General features: G+C 38.9%; 1 protein-coding gene across 4 annotated transcripts in view; it reads right to left on the bottom strand.

Moving 5' to 3' along the window:
* Positions 1 to 18819, bottom strand: part of NPNT (nephronectin) — a 77457-nt gene that overhangs the window by 57555 nt on the left and 1083 nt on the right. For 2 of the 4 annotated variants that reach the window (XM_029235685.1, XM_029235687.1), the window contains exons 2-3: positions 17233 to 17333; positions 1797 to 1847 (exon numbers count right to left, since the gene is read on the bottom strand). In XM_029235685.1, the coding sequence (XP_029091518.1) occupies positions 1797 to 1847; positions 17233 to 17333 (152 nt within the window). The remainder of the gene's footprint in view (positions 1 to 1796; positions 1848 to 17232; positions 17334 to 18819) is intronic. The other 2 variants (XM_029235688.1, XM_029235686.1) reach the window with 1 other exon arrangement.

Raw genomic sequence — 18819 nt, 5'->3', positions numbered from 1 at the left:
CTTCAGCATTGACAGGGAATGACATAAATGCCTGTAGCTTCATCTTACTAATGTATCTGCAGTGGCTGGCACAGGATCAGACAGGTAATCGCCCTCAGTATGTAGCTACTGAATGAATGAATCAACTGAACACTACTGAGTCTGTGAAATCTTCCTTGATCCTCACCAGCAGGAAGTAATTCTTCCTCTAAACAGCCTCAACTCTTTATCCTTAACTCTTGCCTACTTTAGAATCCTGGAAGGAATAAGAGACAACCATCTTACCAAATCAGCTCCTCCCAAGCAAGAGTCCATGTGTTACTAATCTCTGTATCTCTGCCAGCCCCTAACTTAGCTCCTTGCCTCTAGTAAACTCTCAAATGTGTGTCAAATAAATGACTAAGTAACTCTACATGTAATTCTACAATTCAATTCTCGATCCTTCCAGTTCCTTTTCCTTGGGTTTGGTAACCAAAGCCCTACTTCACTCAGACATTTGCAAATGAATGTTATTAAAGAAGTGGAAAAGGAATGGTTCAAAAGCACAGATGGTCATCCAATGACAGTTTTTATTTTAGAAATGAATAATCTGAGAAATCTTCTACTACTTCCAATGGGTTTTTTCCAAATGATGGGCATGGTAAACAAAATGTATTTTAAAATATGCTATACCATGGATGCCACCATGGACCCTAGTAAAAATAAAACACTGTTTCAAAGTTCATTTGTATTCTTTATATTGACCATACAATAATAATAGCAAACATTTATCAAGAACTGTTCTGCATGAGGCATTCTCCTTATGGCCAGCAACAATCTTGCCAAGTAGGTTTAAAGATTAGGAAATTGTGGCTCAGAAGATTTAAGTAAAATATCTAGTATGTCATAGTTGGTGAGTCACAGGAACAGGTCCTGAACCCACATCTGTTGGTGACAAAGCCCACATTATACTCTTTGTTATGACCTCCTTAACCTCTGTCATAGCTCTGCTAGTTAATACTATAGCTGATAGTAAATATAAGATACATATGCTTTGGTTTTTTAAGTGTCCCTGAACAGAGAAATTTCTTAACTTTTATTTCTAGAACTATCAATTTTGTTCCCAAGTGATTTTATTAAAATCTCCCCTTAAAAACATTTTCTCTGACATGTCACAGTATCTTCCATCTATCAGTTTAAAGTACATTGTCTTCTTGGCCCCAACTCCGTTAAATAGAATTTCGCATATTTCACCAAAAATTTCCACAGAAGTATCACAAGGGTGATTTGTTAGGTAACACTGTTCACTTCCAAAAATATTTAAAACAAGAAACACTTTACGCACCAAAACAATAGCATGAATACTACGAGGTGCTATTATAACATCTTACATATCTTATACAATAAAAATATTTCTTACCTGATTCTTTCCATGGAGAATTAATGAATATGAGATACAATTCCCTCAGGTTAATGATAGGATGGTGTTAGTAATTTCATTTGGTGGACTTTTTATTTTTATTTTTTGCTTCTTTAAGTATTAAAAACATAAACTGTCCTTTAGGTTAGAATGGAGGTCAATTTATTAGATTCATAAAACAGGAGAAAGGAATTATAAACTGAAAGGGAGAAGTTTAATGTAATAACTGAAATAAAATTATGAACAGAAGAAACACATCTCTAAGGAATATAGTTCCCCACCACCACCAAAAGCAACTCAAAAACACAACTAGTGTTACGTTTTATTAATAACTTTGTAAAGTTATTATTTAGAAGTACTGTATGTCTTTCAAGACATAGATTAGCCAAAATTATTTCAAAAAATATGTTCATCTAACCTTTGAGCTGGCACCTTATCCTGGCTATTCTCTGCCTTAAGACGTAGAAAGCTGCAAAACAAATGTCCAAAAAAAGAAATTCCAGATCTTTTCTCTGTAAGGAGGCTGGACTTGGGTATTTATCAACTTGTTACATTCCCGGAGACTTACACATATGCAACTTTCAGTGCTTTTCTGAAACAAACAAAAAAATCTAGGACATGTTCAAAATAGTAATATTTTAGTCACCATTTTGTCATTAAAAAACATTTTGTAACAAAAATATTAACTAATAATTGAAGTTGTGCTATTCTTTCATAGTTCAAATTCTAAATTAAAGTATTTCAGACCTTTTGTGACACGGTACATTCCAATCCAATTTTTCATTTTCAGAATATTAATTTTTGGTTCCAAGAGACAGTATCCTTTTATTTAAATGAGTGTTGGACAAAATATCTGAAAAAAATTAAAACTTTTGATAAATTAGTAACCAAGTCTGGTAGTTTTTAAATTGATATATCTTTACTTACCTGTTTCTTACATACTGTGTGTTCCCTTTTCTCTCCAACTTTGCGGAGGAAATATTAAGGTTTTTTTTTCTTTCCTTCCACAGCATTTTCTTCTTGCATGGCTGCTTTGGTTGTCAATAGCAACAAGAATTAGTGTGAAAGCTCAGCCATTTCACTTGAAGATACGTAAATTACCCATTTTAATGAAAGTAAATGGAAGAAACTTGAAACACTACTAGTAATGGTCAGCATTCGACCAACCTAGAGATCCTAGAGGTAAGGGAAGAGATGATTGTATGACTTCTCTTTTGGATTAATGTCTTTCCTCTTTAAAGCATAAAATATGCTTTAAAGAGGAAAGACTTTTAACTTTCCATTTGTGTATTTATTTGTGTAATTTAAAATCAGGTGAATGGAGCCTTCTTTTAGGTAATATTAGAAGAAAATAATTCTAAGTCCAATTTGATTCAATTAAAGTAATAATCTAACTATCGATCTAGAATGATTGCTCTGTACTTTTAAAGGTACACATTACTTTTGCTTGTTAGAGGTTTTTTTGTGTGTTGGTTAGGTTTATAACTTTAAAAGAACTCACCATATCTTGATGTTGATACATTTCTTAAAAAAAAGTAATGAAATATATCAGGCACAATCTAAGCAAAAAGCTGAAAATAAATCAAAGTATAAATTGCAAATTAATTCTGGATCACATATTAAAGAAAACTGTTTATGACTATGGTTATGTATGAGAAGGGAAAAATATAAAAGGATACCGTTTCTTTAATACTCTTTAAATGCCAATTTTGAAAAATCTAATTTATCAAGAAAAAATATTAAATGATTTTAAACAGAGGTAAAACAAGCTAATAAAGAATAGCAAACGTCATTGTTTTCTAAGTAGTTACGTTAGTACCAAGCATCCAACAGTTCTGTATAGTTTATTTTTGTTCATAATATCTTAAGTTGGGTCACATTTCTCTTACTTAACTTAAATCAGCCTTGACACACATAGATTTAGCAAGTTTTATGTTATCAGTATGTATAGCCATTAAGTAAGACTTCTTAGCATGAAATTTTAGCCAATGCCCCATATTCTAAAATTTGCATTTTAAAACTATACAAAACTGCATTTTAAATCAAAGCAATTTTAAACATGGAGAAGATTATTTCCAGAAAGTTTCTGGAATCTATTCTCTATTGACACGTAAGGAAATTTTCATAGGCAACCATCACCACGTTTTTTTGTGAAAGCTGCCAAAAATAAATGCCCTACATGTATTGTTTTGTGGTATAAACCCCACTAAAAAGCACTAAAATAGGATTCATTACTAGCACATAATATAGAAAAATCTGTCCCATTTTTTCCTGATAACCTGCTTCCCGACAGCCACTGTAAAGAGCCACAGTGGTTAACACATGCAATCTCGCCAGCAAAGCCACCTGGTGAGAATTCACAACTGTATAACTCTCTCTTGCAACTTGTCCCAGACCACTGCTTCAGTTCACCTGAGGGCTCTCAGTGACACTACGCTCTACTGAGGGGTGTCAGTGATTATCAGGCATGGTTAAAGATCATAAGCACCCTAATGATTTTATAAAACTGTGACTAATATAAACCAAAGAAACTGAACTATTCGGGGATGACTTTTCTTGCCTGCTAAACACAGGTTACAGATTTGGAGTCCATCCTGGGCTTTGGACAGAGTTAGGGAAAATGAGGGATAAGAAACCCAAAGGAACTGAGCCTCCTTATTAGCCAAAGGTATCCCTATCTTCTGGCATATCGTCAGACAGTCTCTTAAGCATGATACAGGCACCGCTTTCCAGGTGATAAATGCCAGGTACATAGATGAAAGGGAATGGTCCCCCCTGACACTGTACTTCTACCTTCTAACCCTAATCTCTAGCTAGGAAAAAAGTAACTCTAAGATGTTCTCCATACCCCAACCCTAAATTTCACATATTTCTCATTGTCAAAAAAGTTAATATTAGCCTGGCAAACTCTATTCATAGACAGCTCTCCAACTCTGCATGTTTGTAACACCAACATCCAGGACAACAGATCCCACGCCCACGGATAGCATTTTGAGTAAGAATTTGGATGACCCCAACTTTCAGTCTACTGCTTTATACGCATTAAAGCTATAGCATTCATCAGACCTCAGCACAAGATTAGAGAACAGAAAATTTAACAAATCTACAAATCATTTCTTCATAATTTTATATTTTCTCCCCCAATTTACCTGTTTCAAAAAAACACAATTCTGCCTTAATTAGGAAATAAACTATACAGGGGAATATCCTAATTTTTGGCCATACACAGACACCAAGATGCAATGAACCTTTTAATTCATCAGTAAAAACTCAATCCAAGGGACAAAAGAAATTGAAACCACCATTATCTATATGAAACACCACAAAATATTTATGTAATCAGATGAGTTTGGGACAATTTACCCAGTAGAAACTATTGCCACAGTAAGTTATATAATATAAAATCAACTCTAAACATCCATGTACATTAAAAAAAACACATACACTTAAGCATGAGCTGCAATTTGTGTTTTTCTATTATTTGCTATTTGTTGGCATGAAAGCATTTGACAGATAGTTACCAAGTACCTACAAAATCAACATTAAAATAAAATAGGAGGTAACAAAGGCTTTAGAAAAATATTTTGGGTGGCAGGAAGCTTATGTTCGGAAAATCTATCCAAGGAGTTAGTCTCTGTGCTAAACACACACCTTTGACCATTTAGGGATTTTTCATAGAAACTGAGTTTGAAAACTCTGATCTATAAAAACAAGGCTAGAGATTTTTGAAAAACAACACTGTTTTTGGCAAAGTAAGCATAAATCCAGAAAGGTCTAATAGTTTCTTCTTTTGTGTACATTAGCACAAATTTAAACTGTGATGACATAGTTCCTAAAAGTTCAGAATAAGTCAGTAATATTTACAAAAGACAACCTTAACCTTGTGATCTGATGATGTTATAATAGGAAAACAATGTCAGTTTTGGAGAATTTATAGCATTAATCTACAGGACGATTAAAGAGATACTAACTAAATGAAGTGTTCAGTTTTAAAATTTATTTGATTCTAGACTATCCTCATGCAAATCACCTACAGCAAATTCTTAGTCTCAGGTTGGCTTTCCCCAGCATCTAACACCTACCAAGGCTGTCTCCAGCCTTTGGTTAATATATGGCAGAAAATGAGGGCTTCTAATTAAATATAATTAGGAGAAAAACTGTTTCTTCTACAAAATCAACTACTATATTGTAAAGCTACGAAACCAATTTGATTATTCATATCTCTTTTTCCTTCTATCACACGTAAGAATAACAAGTTGACTTAACAGTGTTTCATCAGGCTAAGTTAAAACTAAAATTCTTGAGACTATCTATGAAAGAATATGTAATAACACATGGATATCTACACTATTTTACCATACATAATAATACATTATCACATCTAGGCTGTAACGTACTCTTTTATGCTGGCTTTATTAGGAATTTTATTAGTATTTATATTATGACCATAATTATCTCGGCTAGGCACTAGTAGTAATTACGTGATGAAATTGGAAAATGAAGCTTTAGTGCATTAAAATGCACTAAATATAATTAAAAATGCACAAATATAAATTTCTTTATATTTGATATTACTTAACTGAACTCTATACCTTGTAACACACTGATGATTTTTAAGTAACTAGATATACATTTTGAAACCAATTTTCTCTGGTGGATTCCCAGGGATGCACTGTCAATCACATTAGGCCTATGCTACAGTATTTTTCTATGGTCAGCGATTGATATCACTTTGAAATTTTTTCAAGCGAAATTATCTTGGCTACATTCTATTATCTTTGAGAACTGATCATTTATTTATTCTCACAAAGAAATGTAAGATCTTGGCCCTGGCAATGTAAACTCCTCGGCTCCCCTCCAGGTTGATATAGGGTGACAATTCTTGGACAGGTTAGATCCTTGGTTGGTGCTGATCTCTGGGGAAAGGCATTCAAAGTCCCTTTCTCTGTTTCTCCCAAGGAGATGGGGCACTTACTGGATTGGGGCCCTCTCCAGACACATCATGTTGAGCCTTTCTCTTTCTTTTTTTTTTCTTTTTTTGAGAGAGAGATTCTCCTAGGGCATAGGTATCCCAGAGTTTCAGGTTCCATTGCCAATGGAGCTTCAGGAGTGCATGAGGATTAACCTTTCCTCATACTCCAGTGAAAACAAGTTAAGTTTGTGTCTGGACGGTGACATGAGACTCTGCTTTGAGTCTATTCAGGCCCCAGTGACTTATTTAAAGCAGCCCTCCATGAGATCCAGATGAACTAGAATAAAAACTAAGGGTCTGGGCTTCCCTGGTGGCGCAGTGGTTGAGAGTCTGCCTGCCGATGCAGAGGACACAGGTTCGTGCCCCGGTCCAGGAAGATCCCACACACCACGGAGTGGCTGGGCCTGTGAGCCATGGCCGCTGAGCCTGCGCATCTGGAGCCTGTGCTCCTCAACGGGAGAGGCCACAACACTGAGAGGCCCGTGTACTGCAAAAAAAACCCCCAAAAAACTAAGGGTCATTTGGGCTCCTTTGCACACCTATAACAATCAGGAGCTTTGGGGAAATGAGCACTGGTCAAAGATTTTGTTGTTCCTGGGCTCACTGGCCCTTACTCCAAGTAACAGCATAAGTAGGATAAATGATGCCTGGAAGCCACGTTTGTGCCTCACCTCTTACCCCAAGTTATAATTTGCATGAAAATGAGTAAGTACATACAAAATGGTAATGACTTTTTATACTGATATTCAATGAATACAAAAATAATAACTCATACAAAATTGATACAAAAAATTCTCCCACTGATTTCCCACAGAGCCTCCTAATACTGGATCCTAGGAGACACCTATCTGTATTCCATTCCCAATGCCTCTGGGTACCAATTCCATCAACTGCTGACTGATTTTTAAAATACATGGGCTGAAAAAAACAGAAAAGAAAAAATATATGGACTAGCTTTTAATTAATATTACAGCAAACTTGACATTGTCAGAGGTCCTAACTTGACACTGTCTTTTGTCTAACCTGGAATTGTCCACCCAAAGCCCTGTACTATACAGTTCACCCATCACTGCTAGATATTCAGGGCTGAATCAAGCTGAGTCATCAGAAAGCTAAGTATGTATAACGTCTCTGAAGCTGCTTGTAAAATAGTTTTCTATGAACTGCAGTTCTAGAGTAAGGGTCTCTTCTTAGGTTGGAGGCTCTTCTATGGAACAGCTTTACAAAACCACCACTTGCTTCATGATAAAAACGTTGCTGTAGCCCCTTCCACTCCATCATTCAACCCCACTCTCTGAAGACCACATGAAAGTCTTTTTTCAGTACTATATGTGGGAAAAGCCATAATTTCCCCAAATAACTGGCTTGATTTTTCCCTAACAAACAACATGAATTATATAAGCAATGAAACTTCCCTTTTTCCTTTGGCTAGCAGCAACTAAGAGCTAAATTATGAAACATTAATTTAAATCCTATGGCTTACATATCTGCACTTATTAACTCGCCTCCCATCTTATCTTTTATTCTATCCTTTTTTCTTCCTCTAGCCATTGTTAATTCTATCTTCCTATTTTACTGCATTCATTCCTGGAAGCCACTTCACATCCTTTCCCACACAAGGTAGGGCATAAAAACATAGAAATAAATCCATTCTATTCGTCTTTTAAGGTATCTTCTAAGGAATCAAAAATAGAAAATGACTGAATGGAAGGTTTCCACTCTGTATTATCCGTGACTTAATCACCTTTAAGTTACATATTTCATGTAAGAAATATACATATTTCATGTATAAAAATAAAATGAGAGCTCTTCAACAACTGTACTTACATAAAAATAGGATGACTCTCTCTCCCATATCTGTATGTATATAACAGTGATGATGAATGTGTAAAGATATTCACTACAGCATATTTTGTAAAAACAAAATATTGAAAACCACCTAAATGTACACAAATAGGGGATTTTTTAATTAATTAATTTAAAATTAATTATGGTACATCCCTATTTAAAAGACATATGATACACCCATATTTAAAAGAATGAGTCAGGGGCTTCCCTGGTGGCGCAGTGGTTGAGAGTCCGCCTGCCCATTCAGGGGACGTGGGTTCGTGCCCCGGTCCAGGAGGATCCCACATGCGGCGGAACGGCTGGGCCCGTGAGCCATGGCCGCTGAGCCTGCGCGTCCAGAGCCTGTGCTCCGCAACGGGAGAGGCCACAGCAGTGAGAGGCCCGCATACCGCAAAAAATTTTTTTAAATAAATAAATAAAATAAAAGAATGAGTCAGGTTTACATGAATTGATAAGGACTAGCCTCCCAAATGTAATATTACATGAAAAAAGAAGGTACAGACTAGTTTTACTTCATGCCATCATTTTATGAAAAAGGAAAATTTTGGAAATGCCTAGAAATCTCTGCAAAGATTAACAGGGAACAGTGGTGGCCTGCTGGAGGCTGGAACTAGGTGTCAGGAAAACAAAGTTAGAAAGACTTACCTTCGCTGCCTTCTCTCTCTCCCAATCTGGTTCTTTTAATTTTTAACTTATGCATGCATTTCTTAATTTTTAAAAATAAGATGACTTAAGATATAATTGGAATAAGGATTAGAATAACTAATGGAAATGATATGCCCCTACAGTTCTTTTTTTTTTTCCTCCTTTGGCCATGCCGCGTGGCTTGTGGGATCTTAGTTCCCCGACGAGGGATTGAACCCGGGTCCTCGGCAGTGAAAGTGCAGAGTCCTAACCACTGGACCGCCAGGAAAGTCCCACCCCTACAGTTTCAAAGTCACTTTTTAAAAGTATTTTGGTACAATAGTTTAATATTTCCTGAAAATACTCATGTCATAGCAGGTGTCCCAAAAAACTTTATTCAGGTATCAAAATTCTACATACTCCTCCCTAACAGGTAATGGGTCTAGTAAAAAAGCAAGCACTCTATACATAGCTGTAAGAATTACGGCTGAACTATAAACATAATAAAAGGTCAACGAATTAAGCAATTCCTAAAAGAATGTATGAGTCTTTCTTATAAGTAAAAAGGACCTCACATCCATAAAGAGTAGATAACTGACAGGCAGGACGCCAGGTGGGGATCCTGGCTAACGGACAACCTCACCCCATCCTCCCAACCAGTTGCCTCTAGTCCAAGATTAAACAGATGAAAAATGGGGGCAGAGGGACCTTCACTGACTTATCAGAGGGGTTTTTTGGGAAAAAAGTAGGGATTAGAGCATCCTAGAGTCAAGCAACAGATCAGATTCTGGATGTGGAATTCCCAGAGCCTTAAGTCAGCATTGCATCCAGTCTTTCGTTTACCTGCTTACTACCAAGGAAGAAACCATTGGTCACCCGGTCCAAATTACAACTGTATATGTCATTTGACCACATATAAAAGTTATCTTGAAAAACAATATCTTTTTCAATGTATGTTTAAGGTTGCTTATTTTAGAATTATGTTAGCAAAAGATCAGAATCAACATAAATGTCCACCAATAAGAAACTGGTTAACAAATTATGGTACAGCCATACAGTGGAATGCTACATGTCCATAAAAAAGTGAGCAGGCTCTTCATGTGCTGATAAAGAAAGTCTTTCAAGATGCAGTTTTAGGAAAAAGAGGGTAAAATGGTGTATATAGCATGCTATATATAAGAATATATATATATAAAGATATATAAGAATTTACCCATAAGTATGTAAAGTACTTCTGAAAGGTATACAAAAACCTGGTAACATTTACTGCTCTAAGGAGGGGTATTTGAGGCGATGAACGCATCTTCTCTTATAAAATAAATAAATATTTTTAAAAGACTGATGGGAGGGCTTCCCTGGTGGCACAGTGGTTGAGAGTCCGCCTGCTGATGCAGGGGACATGGGTTCGTGCCCCGGTCCAGGAGGATCCCACATGCCGCGGAGCGGCTGGGCCCATGAGCCATGGCCGCTCAGCCTGCGTGTCCGGAGCCTGTGCTCCGCAACGGGAGAGGCCACAACAGTGAGAGGCCCACATACCGCAAAAAAAAGAAAAAGGCTGAGGGGAAAAAATTTTAAACCTGCACAAAATCGGCGGGAAAGGGGCAAAAGTATCTGTTATGGCAGTGGGGGAGGGGAGGAGTGATGAGGATTAGACCATTATAACCCTTCTCTCGTTCCCTTTCATCTCCCCCGTGATGAAGGCGCAGCCCCTGTGATGAATATCTTCCATTACTCACTGAAGGAAACTGCAGGGGATCACTCAGCATCTCTGGATTTGCTTTAAAAGCAAGCAATTGATTCAACCGACTGAAAATGCGGGGAGATGCAAGAGGGAAGAGATATGGGAAATAGGTATATGTATAACTGATTCACTTTGTTATAAAGCAGGAACTAACACACCATTGTAAAGCAATTATACTCCAATAAAGATTAAAAAAAAAAAAGAAAATGCATATAACATGAATTCTACGGATGAAAACCACCATTACCATTGCTACAGAATGGGGTGGGGGAAGCACACCTACATTTTCCAAAGCTTATCAAAAAGTTTCCCAGTAGCAAAGTGCTGTTTCTGGGCTGGAAGCGGCTCCTCAGGACCAGGTGTACGCACACGTGCGCTTTCAGGTAGCCTCTCCTTGTGGCAGGTATGTGAGGGCAGACGGAGCAGCTGAAGCCCACTGAAGGGCTTCCCTTGATTTGACCTGACCTCCCAGCCTGAGAAGTGCTAAAATCTTCTAGTCTGTAAAGGTTAAGACCTTCCCAGATTAATTTATGAGGGGATCTAAGGAAATTAGTAGCTCTCAACAGTATGATATAAAGATCAGTACTAATGCGGGGAAAGAATGAAGGAACAAGGTAATTTCTGTGAACCTTAACTTTCAAGATGACACATACTCCAAAACTACCTACGGAAAAAGGTCAAACTTCTTCAACACTGATTCTAGTTTGGAATCTGCATTCCAAGACCACTTGAAGTCACCCAAAGTACATGCTGTTCTTAACCTTTTCATGGAAAGTGGCGGTTGGATAATCTTAATCAAAAAACTGACTTGCTAAGGATTTGGAGATTCAGGTTTAGCGCTGAACGTAGTTATAAGACTGTCCACTGCTTTGCATTTATTCCTACCTCAAAAAATAAAACATGAGATTTTGCATTCTCACCCCAAAATTAGAGGAGGAAGCTGATAAACATTAAGACAGTGAGGCGTGCTCAGCTCCATTAAGCTGGCCTGGGACCTGCTGGCAATCTTCAACACGGCTCTGAGCAGCACAACCTGCCTTGAGATTCCCAGTTACTCCTGGACTGTATGGATATAAAAACCTGCTTCATCTATAAAATGCTGATTCATGGCCAGTGGAGGTTGCCATGGTTGTTCACTACTAATGGAAAGGCACTCACTAGGAACAGTAGGGGAACACTATGTGTGGCCTTCAAAGTCACTTCCAGGGATTTCCTTGGTGGCACAGTGGTTAAGAATCCGCCTGCCAATGCAGGGGACATGGGTTTGAGCCCTGGTCTGGGAAGATCGCACATGCCATGGAGCAACTAAGCCCGTGCGCCCCAACTACTGAGCCTGTGCTCTAGAGCCCGCAAGCCACAAATACTGAGCCCGAGTGCCACAACTACTGAAGCCTGTGTGCCTAGAGCCCGTACTCTGCAACAAAGAGAAACCCTCACAATGAGAAGCCCGCACACTGCAATGAAGAATATCCCTCACCCCCTGCAACTAGAGAAAGCCTGTGCACAGCAACGAAGAACCAATGCAGCCAAAAATAAATAAAATAAATTAAAAAAATTTTTTAAAAAAGTCACTTCCAATATTTCTTGTTTACTCTTAACTATTTTAAAGAAAGTACTCAAAATCCAAAAAATCAAAGAAGAGTGTAATCTATATACTTTTGTGACTAGGGACAGGAAATCAATGACCGACATAGGGAGCAAAAATTAAAAAATCATGTTCCTTTTAAGAGGCCGATTTCTGAACCCAGATATGAATAAGGAATGAAATATGAAGTGAACATTTAAATGTTTCACTTACCAAATCAAAATTCTCTGCTTAAACTAATAACCATTTCATTTGAAATACAGAAATAAATAATTCAATGCTTTGTTCATCATTCTTTCTAGTGGTCCACGATCATTAGCCATAACATACATTATCCAAGTGAAATTGTTTGACAACTCCAAAACAGTTTCAGAATGAATTACTGTTTCTCAGTCCTTAAGTTGCACTAACCTATAAGTTTATCTAGCGCTGATAAAAATCCAGAATTTTCACTTTACATGGCAATTGTACAGTTGTAGCCTTTACTAACTTCAGAGAGGAGGGAGGAGAAAATGAGGTTTAGAACTAATAAAGCAAAGCAAACTCTAGGAGTAGGTTTCACTTCTCACCAAAATCTCCAAAGAAACATAACAAAACACCTGCATTTTGCCTGGTCTTAAGGAAAAGTGATACAAAACCATCCTAATTTATATAAATTCTTTCAAAAACCACAAATTGCTCAATGACAGCCAAAGAACTCAGGAACTGAACAGCTTTGTTGAAACCTAGAACTAGTTGTATTTTGAGTTTTTCTTCATACCTTTACAAAGTGCTTTCAACAGAAACACTATTGTTATAGCCACATATAGAGCCAAATGTCCAAGTAAAGTAAACAGAAAGACAACCATACAGAAATGCAATATCTAGATCCTATATACCCTTTTCAATATTAAGTAAGTTCTCAGATGGGGTTTAGAGCTGCAGGGCACCTTAGAAATCCACTTGTAAAATAAGAAAACTGCAGCTGAGAAATGTTAAATAGCTAATCAGGTACAAAAGTCAGGGCTCCACTCAGCTGTCCCAAATTGTTTAGTGCTTTTAGTTAAGAACTGTTTCCACGGAATACATGGCTTTTTAAAATCAGATATACAAACCCTGAGAAACCTTTATTACAGAGATCTCCACTTGAGTAGAGAAATTGTTAAAATAATTAAAATGAAATGTGCCATTAACAAGATGGAAAAGTTAAGGAAGTTAAATAGAATAACTACAGAGCAAGAAACAAGTATTTTGTGATAATCTAAGTGATTAAGGCGCTGTGTGCTGTAAATATGGAAGCATCGGTGTGTTATAAACATATTAAGAAATTTCCCGTTTACAATCAAGAGCCATATCAATAGTCAATAAAGGTAAAGCCCAAGACAATTAACTGGAAAACCCAATTTTGAATTCTCAACATGTAGAGATCTGTTTATAAGTCAAGAACACAGAACAAAGAATCAAAGGATAGAAAGAAGGTACGGGGATGATCTCTAAAAGAACAATGAAAACATAACCTGCCTATGTCTGGAATAGGTCATGCGTTCCCCAGTGGGGCGGGAATATTGGGTGGCACAGGCGGGAGGCAGAAGGACAGCTCCTGTGCCTGTTTGGGTAGCAGCTCTGGTCCTTCCTTCCTCAGTCCCAGAGGGAAGGGCGGGAAGTCTGGCTGAACACAGCTTTGCGGGTGGACTTGGTGAGGCAGGAGAGAGGCTGGGCTACGCAAGCCCCCTGCCATGTCTGTTGTCCTCTCCCAACAAGTCCATGGAAAGGGGGGCAGCAAGTGAAAATGAAATGCAGCATGTTTTGTGTAAATACATATACTCGACTCACACAATATTGAGTCAATATGTCTCACATATGCTCAACCAAATGGAGGTAAACACTCACCCAAGGGTCAGTGCTCTAGGGTGTGAGACCCGACAAACAGTACGATGAGGGTATGGTCTCCCCCAACTTACACATCTTCTAAGGGATAAATTGGGAGCTTCTACATGCAGGTGGGAACAGTTTCCTTTTGCTTTGCTGTGCTGATTTGAAGGAAAATTCCAAAGTGAATCATTCAGAAAAACGAGAACCAGGGCACTTTTGCTAAGGAAGGGAGAATGCTCCTCATGGGAAAAAGAACTCTGAGATTATCTAAGGGTCAGGAAGGCAAAAACATTTTTCACATTAGATTTCCCAGAAGCTGTTTGGAATTTTTATAGGTAATCCATTACCAGATGTAACTGTTAAAGAATAGCAAGGTACTTTCCTTGAATAAATATAGTGACAAAGGTTTTCATTTCACAAAAGGTTTCTTTAAAAACTAATCAGGACTTTTCCATTTGTCCCCGACAAGCCTCGTTTTGCCGCCATTCTTCCTTCCCACTCTGAGGTGACCACATTCCTCTACCTGTTTACAGCAAAACAAAAACAGGGGGATCTCTGAACTGGCAAGAGACTTTTGGACCATCTGAGGTTCTGCAAAAATAAAACACAGACAAGGCAGCATCCATCTGTGAACTCATTTTTACAACTCTGCCATCTGTAATATTAATGGTAAAGATCCATCTGGCCCTTTTTAGTTTAAAGGCATTTTGTTTTATTGCAACACAGAACCTTGGAACCATTTTTTTATTTCAGCAGTATAAATGCAAAAATGCATATATCATGCCTAAAGAACAAAGAATCTGATAGCATGGGTATGTCCCATCCCAGAACACTGTCAGTAGCAGTAGTCCTTTATATTTCTTTAATTTCACCAAACACACATAACAGTGTTTACTCTGTGCCAGTAGTTTTACGTGCTTTACAAATCATAACTTACTTAAGCTGTGTTGTGGTCCTAGGAGGTACTGTACTACTTTAGATCCATTTTAGTGACGAGGAAAATGAAGCACAGAGGGACTGAATAACCTGATCAAGGTCACACAGCTAATAAGAGGTGGAACTAATTTAAACCCAGGCAATCTAGCTCCAGAGTCCACGTTCCCTCCATTATGCTGCCTCTCAAACTTCCACCAAATCTAAGGTAAACTGTGATTTGTGCAGGATCACCTTACGCATTTATTACCATTTCAGTAATTACCTCATGCCATGTTGTAGCTTCCACAGATTCAGTAACAGGAAGGAAAAGATAAGTACTATCCAATACTGTATTTGACCACTGTGCAGTCTTTTAGAAACAAAATGAAGGTATAGAAAATAATAGAATAGTGACCCATATCTGCTGGGAAAGCTACTGTGCAGAAAGTGGAACGCTAGGAAATCACTTGGATGTTTAAGTTTTGTAAAGCCACTGGACCTTTCAAAGGTCTTTAAACTCATTCAAATTCAGAACTGCCAAGCCAGTGTATATTAGAGAAAATTTAATTCCGAGGTAAAGAGACATAAAACAGCTCCTAGAGGTTCTTTCTGGGGAATTCCGCAGGTGATGAACCTCTAAGAGATCGAGTTTTCTCCGCGGAATTCTTTTAGCACATCTGGCAGAGTGCAAATATACTCCTCCGCGTGCTTCTGCCGACTGCCCTGACACGCTGCCTTCATGGAAGGTGTACTCCACTGAGCTCAGGGCACTGTGCCAGGCAGTCTTGTCCTGGGTGGGGCAGGCGGCCTGTGCACACCCAAAGGCACTGCAACATTTGCTTTGGGAGTGTCCTGAAAATTAAGGCAGTGAAGGAGGAGGAAACTGTCTCCCTTCCTGCAAAGAAACTACTTATTTTTTATTCAGGAGAGATGTGTGTATTGGGTCAAGAGAAGAATCCTCTCTTCACCCTTTGCTTATCAACACCGGATTGCTCTTCAAATTCCACACCTGTGGCCTCCAGCTGTGCAAATACCTCTGGCCCTGTGGCATAAGACTTTATTTCACCAGGTACCATTCTTCTTTTTTGACCATCTCCCCTTAAAAACAACGGGAATAGACCAACCAGTGGGAGCACAGAACCTTTACCTAGTTCTTTTGTTTACTGAAAACTGAAGTTACCACCACCTGCCTTTATAAAAAGCAGCAATGACCCAACTGTGCAAAAAGTCTGGCCCAGTGGCTTGCAGGGAGCAGGTAGACAAACTTTAGTCCCCTTTACCTTTCCATCCCTAACCAGAGAGGTCAACCTGGGACTGTCACTCTCCCTCCTTCACAAAGTTAAGGACAGACATCATGCACAGTTCTCAAAGACTGAAATAGCTGAGGGAGTGCCTAGCTTTCCAAACTGGAATCTACCTGATTCCTCATCCTGCCAGCACTTCTCTAAGGCAGGCTCCTCCCTTTCCAGCTCCAGACTTAACTATCCTTCCCTATTTCTCTAAGCCCCTTTCTCATCAGCAGTAAACACTGGGATATATGGTACCCAACTCAGTTCCCACTATCTAACCAGACACGCCAACCTCGTGCTCCAAAGATATCCCAGAAATTTACTTGGTAGTTTGTGGATTCTTTTGTTAGGGAGAGTGGGATAAAATGTTAAGATCCAGATAAAATGCTGGGACTGAATTTCTCAAACTTCTGGGATGTGGCTCTGACTTCCACCATTAAAATACCCATTTGTGATCATGTAAAATTAAAAATCAGTGTTCTGATTGGGTACTTATTACGTGATGTTGATTACTCATGGAACTTAAAGATGATGGGGTTTTTTCCAGAGGTATTATTGGATTATACTGGGTGGTCCATTTAGAAGCCAGTCAATACCATCTCACTTCAAAAAAAAGGTTTACAAATAGGCCAGTTTATACAACAGCCATGGTAAGGAATTTATAAGTGCTACAAGGTTCAGAGTTTATTTAGTGTAAATACAGTCTAGACTCACTATCTTACTCCCACCTCAGAGCCCAGAGCAAAGGGAAGAGTAAGCCTGATGGGAAAACAAGAGCTGGAGGTATGGGGGACAAAAGCTAAAACGAGCATCCTAGGTGGCTCTCTGTGAATAACAAAACTGGCACCTTCCTACAGGTGGCTCAGGTTGGAAAGTGGCAGAATAAGAGGTCAGGGACTGCAGATTCCGTCAGAACCACACCACCAAGCCTTGCTCAGGAAAGAGCCCTCCGACGTGCAGAGCGAAGCCATGACGGATGGTGGACAGCCCGCCCTCAAAGGAAGCTGAAGTCCCAGGGGTGATACTCACGCTGACACTGTCCCCAGGACCGGCGGGCCCAGGCCCAGCAGCAGTCAATCCTCCCACCATAACGACACAGGCCAATGGATGACACTATTTGCCTGGGCCACCTACCAAACAAAAAGATTCGAATTAAATAAAGACACTTTCAAAATTAAAAATAATTTCCTCTTTGTTATTACTTTGGAAAAAATTTTTAATCACACCCAACAACTTTCTATGAACTCCTTCATGCCTGAAGAAATAAAACAATAACACACCTTCAGGGAAATAGTTCTGCCATGATCTAATTTCAAACATCAGACAAACGCAGATACAACCGCCCAAGAGTAGGGGGGTGGGGAAGGGAGGGGAAGAGCCTTTCTTACAAGGAAAGAGCACCAGCTAAAACCAAGAATTCTCAAGGCTGCCACTCATAGGATGGTTTCTGAAGCTTGAAATAAAACAGATTCCTCAAAGGCCCACACCTGTTCCTGAGAGGAAAGTCAGTTTTGACTGATACACTGTAAACTGAAAAGTATTAAGTAAGACATGTCAAAGCAGAAAGAAAAATTTTTTCTGCCTTATATAACAGGTACATGTGGGAAGGAGAAGGAAGCGAGGTTTCTCAAAATCAAATGAAACAGAACTCTTTGCCAGGTATGACTCTTCTTCAGAAAAAGTTCCCAGAAATAATGTACTTGAGAAAGAAGACTAAATAAAACCAAGGAGAGTTTAAAGTGTAGCTAACATCTCAAGTGTCCTTGTGGTTTGAAACTTTCCTGCATCAACTATTCGTGTTACCGTCCTCTCTAATGTAAATAAGGACTAAAGCAAGCACTCGATTTCAGGATAAGATTTACTACCAGATTCCACTTTGACACCTTATTTGGTAAATCGGTTCGTTGTTTAGATTCACACCTACCTCAATGACATTTTCCCCCTAGAGGATCAATATTTTAATTGTCTGTTTTAGACATCTTTTTAAGGCTGTATGGAAATCTTATACATAATCATGTGATGTATTTCTTGTTGCAAATATGTGTGCAAAGAAACGCACAACAGACACGAATATGGGCAAATAATTACTTTAATAAAATAAAACAGCCTCTGGCCGCTACCCACGTATTTTTTAGCTCCCTAATCTTTTCAATTCCCCTTCCTTTCATCTCCCCCTTATGCCCCCAAGCCCAAAGGACAAATAACCACGAACTTTCCATTTCCTCCAACCAGGTGGTAAACCAGCGGCTGCGCTTCTTCTCTTCAGCGCTCCACTGGCTTCCCTCCGTTCCTTCCAGGTAGAAGAAAACCAATCAATTGTGGAATTGATTCGTTCCAAGATTGCAGGAAAAACAGGTGCGGCAGTCTTTCCGGCTGAGCGGGGGCGGGAGTGTGGGTGCCGGTCGTTGCCTGAGGGCGACTGCAGGGCGGTGTGACCCAAGTTAAAAACTCTCCTGGCTGCTCCTGCCTGGTTTCGGGGCGAGTCTGGTCTGCAATTGCGCCGAGGTGGGGTAACCGAGCACGCCCTCCCTACACACAGAGACACACACAGAGAGAGACACACAGAGAGACACACACACACACACACACACACACACACACACACACACACACACA

The sequence above is a fragment of the Monodon monoceros genome, unplaced genomic scaffold (genome assembly GCF_005190385.1).
Source record: "Monodon monoceros isolate NGI ecotype Baffin Bay Population unplaced genomic scaffold, NGI_Narwhal_1 Super_Scaffold_20, whole genome shotgun sequence".
Lineage (NCBI taxonomy): Eukaryota > Metazoa > Chordata > Mammalia > Artiodactyla > Monodontidae > Monodon > Monodon monoceros.
The sequence above is the reverse complement of the archived record's forward strand: the minus strand, read 5'-3'. Positions and strand labels throughout refer to the sequence as shown.